General features: G+C 39.5%; 2 protein-coding genes across 5 annotated transcripts in view; one reads left to right on the forward strand and one right to left on the reverse strand.

Moving 5' to 3' along the window:
* Positions 1 to 437, forward strand: part of HEATR1 (HEAT repeat containing 1) — a 34244-nt gene extending 33807 nt beyond the window's left edge. For all 3 annotated transcript variants that reach the window (XM_010706987.3, XM_010706989.3, XM_010706988.3), the window contains exon 45: positions 202 to 437. In XM_010706987.3, coding sequence (XP_010705289.1) covers positions 202 to 290 — 89 coding nt within the window. In that variant the 3' untranslated portion in view covers positions 291 to 437. The remainder of the gene's footprint in view (positions 1 to 201) is intronic.
* Positions 438 to 1106: 669 nt separating this feature from the next.
* Positions 1107 to 11581, reverse strand: LGALS8 (galectin 8). Of its 2 annotated transcripts, XM_003204015.4 has the most exons (9): positions 11418 to 11581; positions 9046 to 9134; positions 8461 to 8671; positions 7720 to 7836; positions 6086 to 6142; positions 5956 to 5982; positions 4769 to 4857; positions 2758 to 2923; positions 1107 to 2353 (listed from the first exon to the last, which is right to left on the reverse strand). In XM_003204015.4, the coding sequence occupies exons 1-9, from the start codon at positions 11457 to 11459 to the stop codon at positions 2204 to 2206; spliced, it is 948 nt and encodes a 315-aa protein (XP_003204063.1). In that variant the 5' UTR covers positions 11460 to 11581; the 3' UTR covers positions 1107 to 2203. The 2 variants fall into 2 exon arrangements, with proteins under 2 accessions (XP_003204063.1, XP_003204062.1); XM_003204014.4 differs by lacking the exon at positions 6086 to 6142.
* Positions 11582 to 13294: the final 1713 nt, after the last annotated feature.

A 13294-nucleotide genomic window follows, 5' to 3' on the forward strand; every position in this document is an offset into this window, starting at 1 on the left:
CTAGAGCCTCCCAAGTCACATATTTTAGATCACTGTTACAGTATAAATGAATTGCCTACCTCCTGAGGTGATGACAAAATACTTTTGAATGTTTTCAGACCTGGTGTTTGAAGACAGTTTCAAACCTTGAGGGATGAGGTCTTCCTAGGATAACTTTGTAATCACTCTTCTACTTACTTCCTGCCTTCTTTCTTTTTCTAGATGAATGTGAAGAAGTTGAACAGCAGTGTCAGAAAACAATTCAGCAATTGGAAGTCATTTTGGGAGAACCACTCCAAAGTTACTTTTAAGTTTATCCTCTTTGTTTTTATACTTTGTCTGAATAGTGTTAACTTCACATGTGCCCTGTGTTACAGGCAAATTGTTGTAGTGATTTTTATCTGATCTAAGATCTTAACTTTTTAAATAAAAAATACTGTAAGAACATGGCTTTATCACTTCTGGATGATCTAGGGTTCACTTTTTTGTCATCAGATGACTTCCCTTAACATTAGGAAAACAAAGTAAGCTACAAACAGATACTGTTCACTGACAGACAACATGTGAGACTGTCCTTGACTACCCTGTGGCTGGGATCTGCACTTGCTGTATGTGTGGGGGCCATCCTGCTACAACAGTACTCACTCATGAACCCATACCCTGCAATTCTGGTAACACATGACATAATGTACATTATTTTTACAAAGTAAAAAATTAACCCACTGAAGATTCTGAACAGAAAGCTACAAGAAGGTCCTGAAAGAAAGCAATTCTACTCATGCTGATGTTCACATGAGAACATTTCACTGAACTTTTAGAAAAATAAAGACAAGAATGTACAGGTGGGATAGCAGCCCTTACCAAGTGGGAGCTGCCTACAGGCTTCTCTGTTCCAGTCAGCTAGCTTGGTTTATCTTTAGAGGACAGCACATGAAGGCCAGGCCATGTGTGTGGCACAGCTAAGATGCAGGCCTACTCACAGTGACTGCTCTACCGATCTGTAACTTGGAGTGGAAATGGGCCTCAAGTCAGGGCCACCTTGGAGAAAAGGATAAGTCAGTAAGTAAAATGACACAAAACAGACCAAAGAGGGATTGTAACTATTTAACTACATTTGGAGAAAAGCATAGTTCACAAATGTTATTTTTATTTATGCTTTTTATACACTTAGTGTGGTAGTTTAACAGCTTTTCAGGTACATTTTATTCTCAAAACTTTCACTCCTTCAGTAGCTGTTAAAATAAGTAGAAACAACCCTCAGGCAAGCACTGATAGCCAGCAGCAACTTACTTATTTTTAAAAATAAGCATATATAAAAATTAAGACTGACAATTGTAAGGAAAACTGAGTAGGAACTGCTTTTTTTAACTAGTGTTTTAATGCAAGACTGCAAAAGGATTTATTCTCTGTTCTACTGATGAGAATCTGAGTCTCAACTCAGGGGCGTATCTAGGTTCATACATTTTTAAATGAAAAACAGACATCTAATTTAGTCCCTGAGCAATCTTAGCACAGCTGGGAGCCATTTCTGATCAAATAAGCATTCCAAAGTCCATGCATCAGAACCAGCTAAATTATTTTCAGTTGTTTCACTTTGGAAAACTGTAAGCTGGAAATACTGATCTGTGTTTGATTTAAGCCACTTACAAGCAGGAGATGACATACCTAGAAGTCAGAGAAGGTACTATTGCAGCAGCAGGCTAAGAAGTTGATCACATACCTCCTTGCCTTCCATGAGAACTGATGAGTCAGCTTTTTAAAAAAAACCAGTCATGGCAAAAAAAGTTATAATCACTAATATAAATCAAGCAGGATATATCTTATAATTACTTTATGACTGGTCCATCGCCCTTTCAGGATAGGCATATCTTCATATTCTACTTCAATCTAATTTCTACTTCACTTTTTGAAAGTACACTGTTAAGGAATGACTAGTAGTAATTAATCATACTGAGCACAATTGTTAAGACACAGTACGACGCACCATTTCATATTGCTAGGTTCAGTAATGCAGGTGATTTATCTGAGCAGACATTTAGCTTGCCAGGATACTGGAAACTAGTGGAGGATTTCATCTCACAGCAGTTCTGGTACTCGCCTAACTCAGACTAACACTGAAGCCTGGATAGATAAAGGCAGGCTCAGCATTAGTTGCTTTCTTTGTACTTGACAGAAGAACTGTTGTAAGAATAGGTTTAATTCATTTAGTACTGACTGAAATGAACTACCAGCTCCTCACATCTAATAACTGAACATCTCCTATGACTTCCAGTACGTTGATCTTTTCAAGTTGTTTAAAACGATGCTTGTACTCCAGGGTGTGAACACCATTAACAGCAACTTTGAACTGGTGGGCATCACAGAAAATGATCAGCTGAAAAGAAAGAACAGTTCAGTTCAGTTAAGACATGAAAAACAAGCTGACACTCTACCCTGGACTTGGGGCAAGCCCTGCTTCTGATACAAATTCTGACATATTACTTCCATGCAAAAGAAACATTAAAAAAAGTGAAACATGAATAACATTAAATTAAAATTTTGTCCTGAGCATGCACTGAATTCTTGCAATTATGTATAAGAAAACACAAGGAGACGGCTGTCATTAAAACAAATACAAATCTTTGCTTCCCACAATCCTATTAAATCCTAACATTAAGGCATTTTAAATGCAAGAATAGCAGTTTCAATCCAATCTGCATTAGCATGGCATTTATACACCAATGCTACTGTTCTTTTAGCAGAATTACAACTCTGATGCTGCATTTCAATTAACCTTACCTCAAAGTACATCCCTGGACTGAAAGGGAAATTAGCTATTTCCTTTTCTTCTTCTCCCCAGCTGTCATGAAGGTAAGAATTTCTTACAAAGACCTTATTCTTCAATCGGGGATTCAGATGTAATGCAATGTCTTTTGAGTCACTTGATTTCAGGTTTATTGTAAAGCTGGAAGACATTTTTAAAAATAAGTTTATTAGACCAAGAGTTAATAAACATGAAGCAGTCCATACAATTTACCAAGCCCTTAGGCAATACTCAGGTCTGCTCTGGAGCCAGGGCTGTGATCCACCTAAGAACTAACCAGGTTGTCTTTGGCACAACCTCTGCTGAAGAAGCAAATGTAGGACCGTAACTGTGTTCCATCTGCTTCATTGCTCACAGCTTTCTGCTTATCTCTCAGCAAGGAGGTTCTGAGCCAAGTGCTGTCCCTACAGCACTAGGCAGAAACATACTGTGCTACTTGTTCCACTATCTCTTTTCCATATACCTGCACAATGGAGAGTGGGAGGCTTTTACCTAAAGACATTATATTTGTACTTCCAACGAACTGGTTAGATTCTAAGAAGAAGTTTGAGGACTCTCTGGCATGTGCAACATCAGTGGGACACCATGCATACAAAGCATTACTCTGTAGACAGAGTAGCTCTGCCCAGGCTGACCAAAACATCCTGCAATCTGACATTATCTCCACAGCAAAGGGCTCCTGTGAGGGTAGCTCAGGGGGAAAAAGCAACCAATATGTCAAAGGAATGCTTCAACATGCTGCAATGACCTCACTGCATTTGAAGAATATTCCTCTCACCAAATTAACTCCAGTAGTCAGGTCATTTTCCTCCTTTTGGAAAGCCTTGAGCCACTTAGTATAGATATGAAATGTAGCAACTGCCACACTTTGTAGCTATCAAATCCTCTCTTTCACAGAGAACAAGGAACACTTATGGTTGTGTGACGTGAGTGAAAGGCATTAAATAACTTCAAAATTCTGTAAAAATCTACACATCCAAAGCACGAATGCAAAGAGCAGACAACCCAACAATACTTTAACACCCAACAGCCTCTTTACACATATAAGACAGCATTTAAAGTGTGCTAATAAGCTTTTCAAGCCAAAAGAAGAACAAATGGTGCTATATCAGTATCTATTATCCCATTCAATTCCAAGTCCATTCAGACTTGTAGACGAGATCTCTAGATCTTGTGTCCCAGTAATAAGGTAAACTGTTAGGGCCATATAGCTGCAGGAAAGGTGACAGGTGTTCTGAGGAAGCAGAAGTAGGATGCATACACATACAAGCAAAAAAGCATGCTCCTTGTCATTTGCACTTAGTGCTTCATTTTTAGGCATGTTTCTACAGAGTCCAAACCACCCTTAAAATGAAAGGCAAGCTGAAGCATGGACATTTCCTCAACTTTATTTTGACCACACTGTGCTCCCTTTTCTTTCTTTAAATTACATGAGAAAATAACATCTTTGCAATCTGTTGTTTCTCATTTGCTATCAAAATGATAGCTCATATTTCCCTATCAGCTTTTATAATCAATTGTTGTCAGCTAGGCACCTTTTCTCATCCCCAAAGTCAACAAAAAGCATTCAGAGAAATCTTGTAACGTCCAGCATTTAAGCACATTAGCAACTCATCTCACTCATTTTCCTGTCCAATTTTGCCTCTTTCCTCACTCTCAGATCTCTTAAGAATAAAAGCTGTCTTTGTACTGCTTGTGTGCTCGCATGCCTTGTACAATGGAAATCCAGAACAGACACACAACCTCACAAATGATGCAGGTTTAGCAGGAAAGACAATCAGATTTTACCTTCACTTTTCTCAATGGAGCTGTTCTTTAAGTCTTTTCTAAAGCAGCATCCTGCAGGTTCCTGAGAAAACTGCATTGTAGTTTCAAATGATTCCAGATGCAAAATGGCAAGTCAGTAAGGATATACCAAGGCAATAGAAAAGCTTATTCCTTCTCAAGAGCAGGTCAGTTAACAGCAGAAAAATCGCTAAGATTTACCTCTTTGGGTTTTTATTCACTTCTCCTTTAATAGCAACTGTGCATCCTGGATGAAGCGCAGAAACAAGTTTCCCAACATAAGGAACTCCCTGGAAGTAGACCACCAGTGAAAAATATGACTAACTTACTTTTTTTTTTCCCCAACATACAAGCTGAGTTTTACTACAGCAGGACAAAGTCCAGCCTACAGTTTCATATCTGTGCTCACAGCTAAAGCTACTCCCATTGATACATTCCAGGATATTAACGCTATAGCGATGAAGTTACACGAAGACAAACAAAGCAATGCTCACCCCCACCCAACTTTTCCACTGTGCTATAAGTTATTTTGATGAGGGAAAAGGAATGAATGGTAAAAATAAAAAAATAAATACTCTGTGTTTCTTTTCTTCTTTCAAGTCCACCACTTGTAAATGACAACATTGCCTAGAATTTGGTTTAAGAATGCTAAGGAAGGCACCGTTAACTGACAAAGCAACTAAAGCACTCCCTGCAAGTCCACTTTCTCCATAATTCTATTTGTATCTATTGCTGACTTCCAATCCCTTTTCAATTTGAGTGTGGTCTTTACTCCAGCCTGCATGCTGTCCTCCTGTACAATTTTTTGCAAAAAGATGTGCACTAACTCTGCCTATGCTCCTTGCCAGCTAGGTGCTAGCTAGAACCAACCCTAAGCTGCAATGCTTACATCCAGCCACCTGAGGCATATCCAGGGTAAGCACAGATCAGTCACTAGGAAGAATATGTAACCAGTCAAGTCCTGAGATGCACATATTAACATCAGTTCATCTGATTTAATAGGACTGCAAAATATTTTTAAACACAAGTTGTTCTGCAATAATCGCTAATGTGAAGAAACTAAGCATGTTTGTTTGAACAAAGGTTTTGATATGACTCGGTCCTTCCTTTAAAGTTTAAGGCACTCTACAGTTTATTCTTCTACTTAGGGCTATGGATACTATGTTTGGTATGGTTATTCTTTGGGTTTTCTGTATGGTTTACCAAATAGCTTTGTATTTACTAGTACTAACAAAGTGAATTGCTCTAAAATCTCACTGACGAGCATTTGCCAGGTGATTCTCAATTCCCTTGTTCTGTGATTGTTGTTTTTTTCTTATTCCTTGAGCAATCAAGGGTTTTGTTCAGTTTTTACTTTTCACATGCTTAGGTCAACATGAGATACTTACAAATTGCAAACCATCTGGCATTTCCCCCTACAAAACAAAACAAAATACATGTAATTGTAATTTGTAATTGTACAAATACAAGTAATTTATCAGACAACAGGGAGACTCATTCTTTTACAAACATACGTACATTTTCTGTGTTTATCTTTGTTACTCCTACAGATGATGGCTGAGAGCCTTGTACAGACTGCAGAAAGAGAGATATTTACATGTCATTGCTAACACGATAGAACATAAAGGCGTTTTAGAAACATAACGGCTCTGTGTTGCTTTGAAGGTTGAATTGTTAATGTAGAAATTAGGGGTTATGGAACAGAAAGACTGTCAAGCCCCCATAAATGCTCCCCTACAAAGGAAAATCTTTAAAAAAAAAATCAACTGCTGATGCCAAATCAAGATATTCAAAGATGTCCTGGATTCAGCTGGGCAGAGCTGATTTTTCTTTCTTAGTATGATGCTATATTTCGGCTTTAGAAGAAAAACAATGTTGAAGTTTTCAAAGTAGTTTTTGCTGAGCAGTGCTGCACAGAGCCAAGGATGTTTCAGTTTCTCAGCTTCTACTACCTGTGAGGGGCTGGAAGGGCACAAGATGCTGAGAGGTGACAGAACTAAGAACTTGTTTTTTTTTCCAATTCTCTCTTCCACCCCACTGAGGGACAACGGGACAAGCAAATGACTGCGTGACGTTCAGCTGCTTGCTGGGTTAAACCACAAAAGACTACCTCTTTACAGCTTGAATCCTTATTTAACAGTCAGAGCATTCCTAACCCATTAGTATCTGAGGATTCCTACTCAGCTTTCCTGGCTGGTGTAGGAGTAGCAGCAGGACAGATACATAGACAGGTGGTACGGGGAGTGGAGGGGTGGGGGTGTACTTGGAATTCCTGTCCACTTCCCATATCTGTCGCTTTCCACTGTGTACTGTATAAACAACATAGGTATGCACAGATAAAATTCCAGCCTATCCACAGCATATTGTATTCAGTTTATTTCAGGATAAGCACTCTTTCTCCTCAGAAAAGCATGCACTAGAAGCAAAGACAGAAATTCCTCAAAGGATACAGAACCAGTACCACAGACTAAAGCAACTCCTTGCTTTGTGCTTAGGACAGAAACAAATGTACTGCACCTGCTTGTCCCCAGGCTCATCTTAGAACTGGCCCTCCAAGACTGGGTCTCAGAGACAGCTTTGATGCATCATTTCTCCACAACATACCCAAGGCCAAGTGGCAGGGCTCATAAGAGAGTCTGTACATATGCTTTACAAATGATCAGTGAATAGACTTATCTTTAAAGCTCAGGCTCTGTTTTGGCCAGGCCCATGCCTTCACTTTCCTTTAGAGAAGGTTATTAGTCTGATGACCTGAAATAGACCTGGTGTTTGGCAGTAGGAGACCCAAGCTTTGCCCATAATTCAATGAGGGCAGGGCAGAACAGACCAAATGTATTGCTCAGAAATATAGGTTGCCTCAATGAGCAGCAAGAAGGAAGGGGCAAGGCATTTGTCTTCTTGACCTCCCTGGTATTTACAACCTCCCCTTTCTGCTCTCACCCTTCCAGAGGAAAAGATCGCTCTTTCTGCACATCCTCTCTGTTGGTTTACTTCCTCAAATAGAGATAGCAGTTGAGAGGCAGGGGCCTTCGTTATTACTGAAGATAAATTAAATAGCTGCTTTTTTATCATCTTTTCACCATAAATCCTACTCTAAACTTTAGTGGGACAGAGAAAGGGAATCTTAAAAGTCAGCTGTTTATAAAACTTACGTTAGAAACAAACTCTATACTTTTGATCTGCACTTTGCCATATATTCCAAGAGTATCTATCCTTTCAAGGCTAATTCTGTGATTGTAGAGCAGCAAGTGCTTCTTGTTTACAGACACCTAAAGAGACAGGGAAAAAATAGGAAAAGTCACATTAAGCAGTCTGTGAATCAAACTATATGCACGTATCTCTATTTTCAGTGCTTTGGTACAGAAGCAGATAGCATGCTGGAAATTCAACTGATTTCAGCTCATGAACAATTCAGTCTTTCTTTCCATTACTGTGAGGGATATTTGATTTATTTGCATTTCACACCTTTGGTTTTCATCCTTTGATCACTTATGACCGTGGTCATAATATGTGGCCACCATAACCTAATTGCTCTGCTAGCAGTCTAACAGAGCAAGAAAATGCACCACACATTTCCATCAAGAGGATTGTCCTATGCTACTCACAAAAATAGGCTTATTGTATGGTCTTCCTTTACAGACAAGAACAGAAGAGTGGAAAAATCATTAGTCATGGCAGAAAGTTACTTGCCTACTCATGCAACTTTGAAGGGAACCGGACAAAATGAGGTGTGATTTACTTAACATCTCTTCAAAGAAAAACTCCTGAACTTTTCTATAGTTAGACCTTACCTAGGTAACAAAGAAACCAAGGCTTCCAATTATATTGTATGTATGCTAAATGCCTCTCTTTTATTGATTTGATAACTGGAACAAGAATCAACCTAAACTCACCTGGAATTTATCCTTTAAAATCATGATGACAATCTCAAATGGCCTCCCTTTTTGAAAAGGCATCTCATAAGTGATTTCTTCCCAGCCCCATTTTTCTCTCTCCAAGGTGTTGCAAACAACACAGCCAGACCATTTGAAGCGGGGGTTAAAATGAAAGGCCACATCAGCTCGAGGCTTTATGCTACTGCCACACTGTAAATCCACCTGGAACCTAAGCATAAAAAAAAAAAAGACAAACCATGTTTAATTCAGTGTGTCAAGAAATCATGTACAAGTTCAACTGATAACCTCTTCAGATAATTCATTCCACGTGACATGTGTATACATGACAGGGAAATAACGTCAAAGCAGACAAAGCAAAACCAGAGAAGAGAGGATCAATGGAAAACAAAAATCAGTTTATCCTCCAATTTTCATCACAAAACTTTCATAAATGACTTAAGCTTGTATTCTTCTGTGACACTATCACTTCAACTAAAGATGAAGTCTTTGTCTGCCATCCCACACAGGACATCTGGAAACATTTTATTCGTTACAGGTTTGTTCACCTGATGATAATTCACAAAGTGATACTGTAGTTACTACCTGTCTGCATCATCAGGAACACTCCCATGTATCACAATCAGCTCTCCAGGAACAAGGCCACCATGAATTGTCCCAACATAGGGAATGACCTAGAAGAAGGAGGGAAAAAAAGACAAATAACAGTTTGTGATGGAGGCAAAACATATAGTTTTTTAAACAATATTTTTAATATTTAAGTGGTTCTCTAGCACATTAAAAGGAAGAAAGTAGCATTCTATTTAAATGAAACATTAATAAAGCATTAAATATCTGCCACAACAGAAGGAAAAACCAAGATTTCCATTACTGAAGATCAGCCTTCCCAGATTAGATTAAAGCTAAACATTTACAGCCTTCATGCCTAGCTCTCAAAAGAATAATAGCAATATTTTACTGCCTCACTTTTAATAAAGAGAATTCCTCTTCAAATTAGGTCATTGTCAAGGACTAACTATTGTCCTTGATGCTTGAAGGAGGTATCTTGCACAAGTTTTGTTGTTTGTTTTTTTTTTAACACTAGACAACAGCTGCTGCCTTTGCTTGTTCTTTTTCAAAAAACAGTGATTGGAAAGAAAACAACTCTGGCAGAGAGTGGAGTGGGAATGACAGCAAAAAAAATCTCTGAAATCCTAAGTATTGTTCATTTGCACCTTCTCTCTCTCCTTTCCTTCTCAGCTACCCATATGTTGCACAAAACCTCTTTGCAGTCATCATCTACATTAGAGATATCACAGACTTGCTTCGCAAGTATTATAAGCTCACAACTGACCAGACTGTTAAAAGTCCTGTGAATTTTACTGGCTTAGCCAGCTGCAGTAGAGGAGGAAGAAAACATGGAATTAGACATTACAAGTGAAAGAACAAACTGACCGATGGAATTTATTTGTTCACTTGCAGCAGTGTAGTAGATTATTTCCTTAATCTACAAGTTGTACAAAGATGCTCAATTTTATCCAAATAATAATAAATAAATATATTCTGTGTATTTTCTGTGCGTAACACAGTTAAAACACACTGCTCCTGAGGAGGGCAGTAGCTTTGAGAATCACAACAGGGTGTAAATTACTGGTTCAGTCTCCAAAGATGAACCAATAAGAAACACGCAGAGACAGTCCAGGGATACTGGGATTTGAATACTCCAGTTGGTCAAAATTATTTATACTTGGAGGAGACATTGTAGCAAGAAAACTCTCTTACATCCAGAAGGATACATTTAATAGAAAAGGTTGGCCATCTTTTGTCCAGAAATTCTATGTTGGAATTTGCATAGCCATAATAGAGCATTTCCTGGGCATAATACTACAGACTTAACGACGTTCCAGCATTACAGCACATGCCTGTAATTTCCTCCTCAAGAACTGTGCTAATTTTAAATCATCATTAAGAATATAATGCTTGTTACGCTACTTGATTTTTCTTCATCCCAACTCTCATAAACCTCCAGAAGTTTCCCATGAAGCCAACTAGCCAACACTAGCTCAAGTTTGAAAGGCCTCAAAGATCAATTTGCAGACTTTGTCTGGAGGCTGTCCTGAGTTTATTGGAACACCCTTTCACTCCTCTGTTTCTATTTCCCAATCCCAAGTAATTGCTCTTATTCCCTCCCTAGGCTCTTGATGCCTAAGCCCCAATTTTACCTCTTTATGTTCTCCAGCTTGGTCTTGTCACCCACCGTACTCATCATTTCCCTTATAGCCATTCAGTTTTGCTAACTATTCCTCTTCTCCTTACACAGAGAACTCCACCTGTACACTTACTAATCCTCCTCTTCACATCTCCTCTCCTCCTTCTCCACCAAAATCAGGCTCCAAAACCCCCATCTTCCCTCCTTTTTGCAATTGAGTCCTTGTGGCTCTAGTTCCATCTCCACGCAGCCTTCCTTCTTCTCCCAGATGGAGAGAAATAGCCAAAGCTATTTCCCCCTCACCCATTAGTCTATCCTCTTCACAAGCAATGAACAAGCAGTGGAATTGAACAATCAGATGCATGTGAGGGCAATGGACTGTATCAGTGCAAAACTACAAGAGATAACAAAATCCTGTATAGGTGTGTGACACTATACATTTCACAGAGATTCTATACAGACCCAGTGTTTCTTAACATTCTGTGCTAGAACTATGACAAATATCTATTCCCTGAAGGCTCAAAAGAACTGTTTTTAAAGAGACAATGAGAAGTACAGCTCCAGCCCATTCCTCATGCCAGTGCAAGGCCACAGCCACAGAGCACAACTAGAGAAATACTAGAGCCACCTATTAGGTTCTTCCTCAAACACCCATGCAACACCAAGAGCTCTCAGTAACACTCCCAACCATAGGAATGCTCTGCTAACCACTGATATTAAAGAACAAAGTTCCACTTCCCAGGGGAGGAGTTGTTGACATAACAGTTACCGGGTTACTTATTTTCTTCTGCAGTCCATCCAAGGACATCATCTTCCCTCCTCCAGTTCAAGTCTGTCAGTCCTGTGTGACGTCTCTCAGAGCGTATTCAGAGGTTCACTGATCTGGCTACATCGAAGCGTGGATCTCTTTGAAAAGCCAAAAGTTTTAAACAGAAAAGCAAAAATAGCACTACATGAAATTAAACTCTCCAAAGTATAATTTTAAATATTTTTCCATTAAGTTTGATCAAGTTTTGAAACATCAAAACTAAAGGCTTCCTTAGAGAAGTAACATGCCATCCTAGCAAGGGATAGCACACACAGGTACAGTTTTATTAGCTGCTTCCTGAGACTATGTATACAAGACAGAATCCTGTATGAAAACCAGCATTGCACAGGGCAACACAGATAACTCTCAGATAGACCTTAACTACTCTCCTTTTGCAGCTCAGCCCTACCTGCAGCCTAGGAAAAGATCCACAGTACAAATGTGTTTTCCCAAAGTAAATAGCTATTTTTTATTCGCTTTTGGTGTTGTTACCATTGAGTAACCTGGCAATAAGTGCCAGGGGATGAACTTCTTTTTTTCAGCTTTATCGTACATGAAGCTAAAGGATACTGGCCAAAGACACAGCAGGAATTAAACAGCGTTTCTTCTCCCAACACACACAGATCCTGAACTCCACAAATAACTACAGAACTCCACAAAACATGCATTAAATATAAAGAACTAATAAGAAAAGAAAAAATAGCTTGTAAGAATATCCAGCTACATTATCATTTCCTTAGCACACCTTCTAAGAAAGTGATCAAAGCTCATGAGCCAACCTCAAAACTGACAGGTTGTTCTTTCATGCACATTCTGGAGAAACACATAAGTTAACAAGCAAACTGTGGTGAAGAGTGGCAGGCAGGGAAAAAAGACAAAGGAAAAAGTTCTATTGTGTGAAACTGCTAAGCACTAAATAAATAGTCCGTGACCTTCTACAATGACTCATCAGTGGCATGACCCGTTGCAACATCTGGCTTATCTTGAGAGAAATTTGGGCCAGAAGGGCATTATCTCTCTTACTCAGAACTAGTGTCTAAAATACATTTTAGGGAACATCCGTGTTGTATGTCTGGCCTACCCTGTGCACCTGTTTTGCCCTTTTGATCTTCTCTGAGGATATCACTACAGATTCACAACAGGAATGTGATAAAGCAGGAAAATCCCACTATTTTCATTCTTAAAATAAGGCACTTGAGGCAGCACAAAAAGTAGTTCTGAGTATAACACTGTCAAACCCAACAGCAAACCAAAGAAACAACTCCCAGATCTAAAGCCAGCTGCACAACAGCCTGCTCACTGTGCTTTCCTTGGCACACAAATAGGTCTCCCTGAACGAGAGCAAAGAACAGAACCACAGCCACAATTTAGTGTCATACAGCTGAACTCTTAAAGATGTAAATCCTGGCACGCTAGGTGGCAATATGGCAAAGTGACTGGTTTGGCAGTTTTATGGGAAAGGTGACAGCAAGGAGGGGAAGCCGCATGTCAGGCTCCATATAGCTAAACAGGAGATGGGCACAGAACTGCCAGGTCCTGTGTCACCTTCCATCACAGAACTGCTGCCTGGAAACATGACGGCAAATTCTAAGCCTGCAACACTAAGACAAGGTTTCTGCCTATGTGTCTAGAACTGATGCAGACGTGCGTGCTGGGCTGTTATCTCACAGAGTGCAAAGCAGTTAAAGCCCGTTCAGTGAGAAACAAGGAAGGCCAATGGCTATGGCACCGGCACCTTACGGCACACAGAAAACGTCTTTCAGGAGGAAAAGCCAAGCTCGGGGCGGTAACTACAGCTAGATTTTATACTGGGGCACACAGGGCTTCTGAGGAAAAAA

This window comes from Meleagris gallopavo, chromosome 2 (assembly GCF_000146605.3).
Source record: "Meleagris gallopavo isolate NT-WF06-2002-E0010 breed Aviagen turkey brand Nicholas breeding stock chromosome 2, Turkey_5.1, whole genome shotgun sequence".
Taxonomy (NCBI): domain Eukaryota; kingdom Metazoa; phylum Chordata; class Aves; order Galliformes; family Phasianidae; genus Meleagris; species Meleagris gallopavo.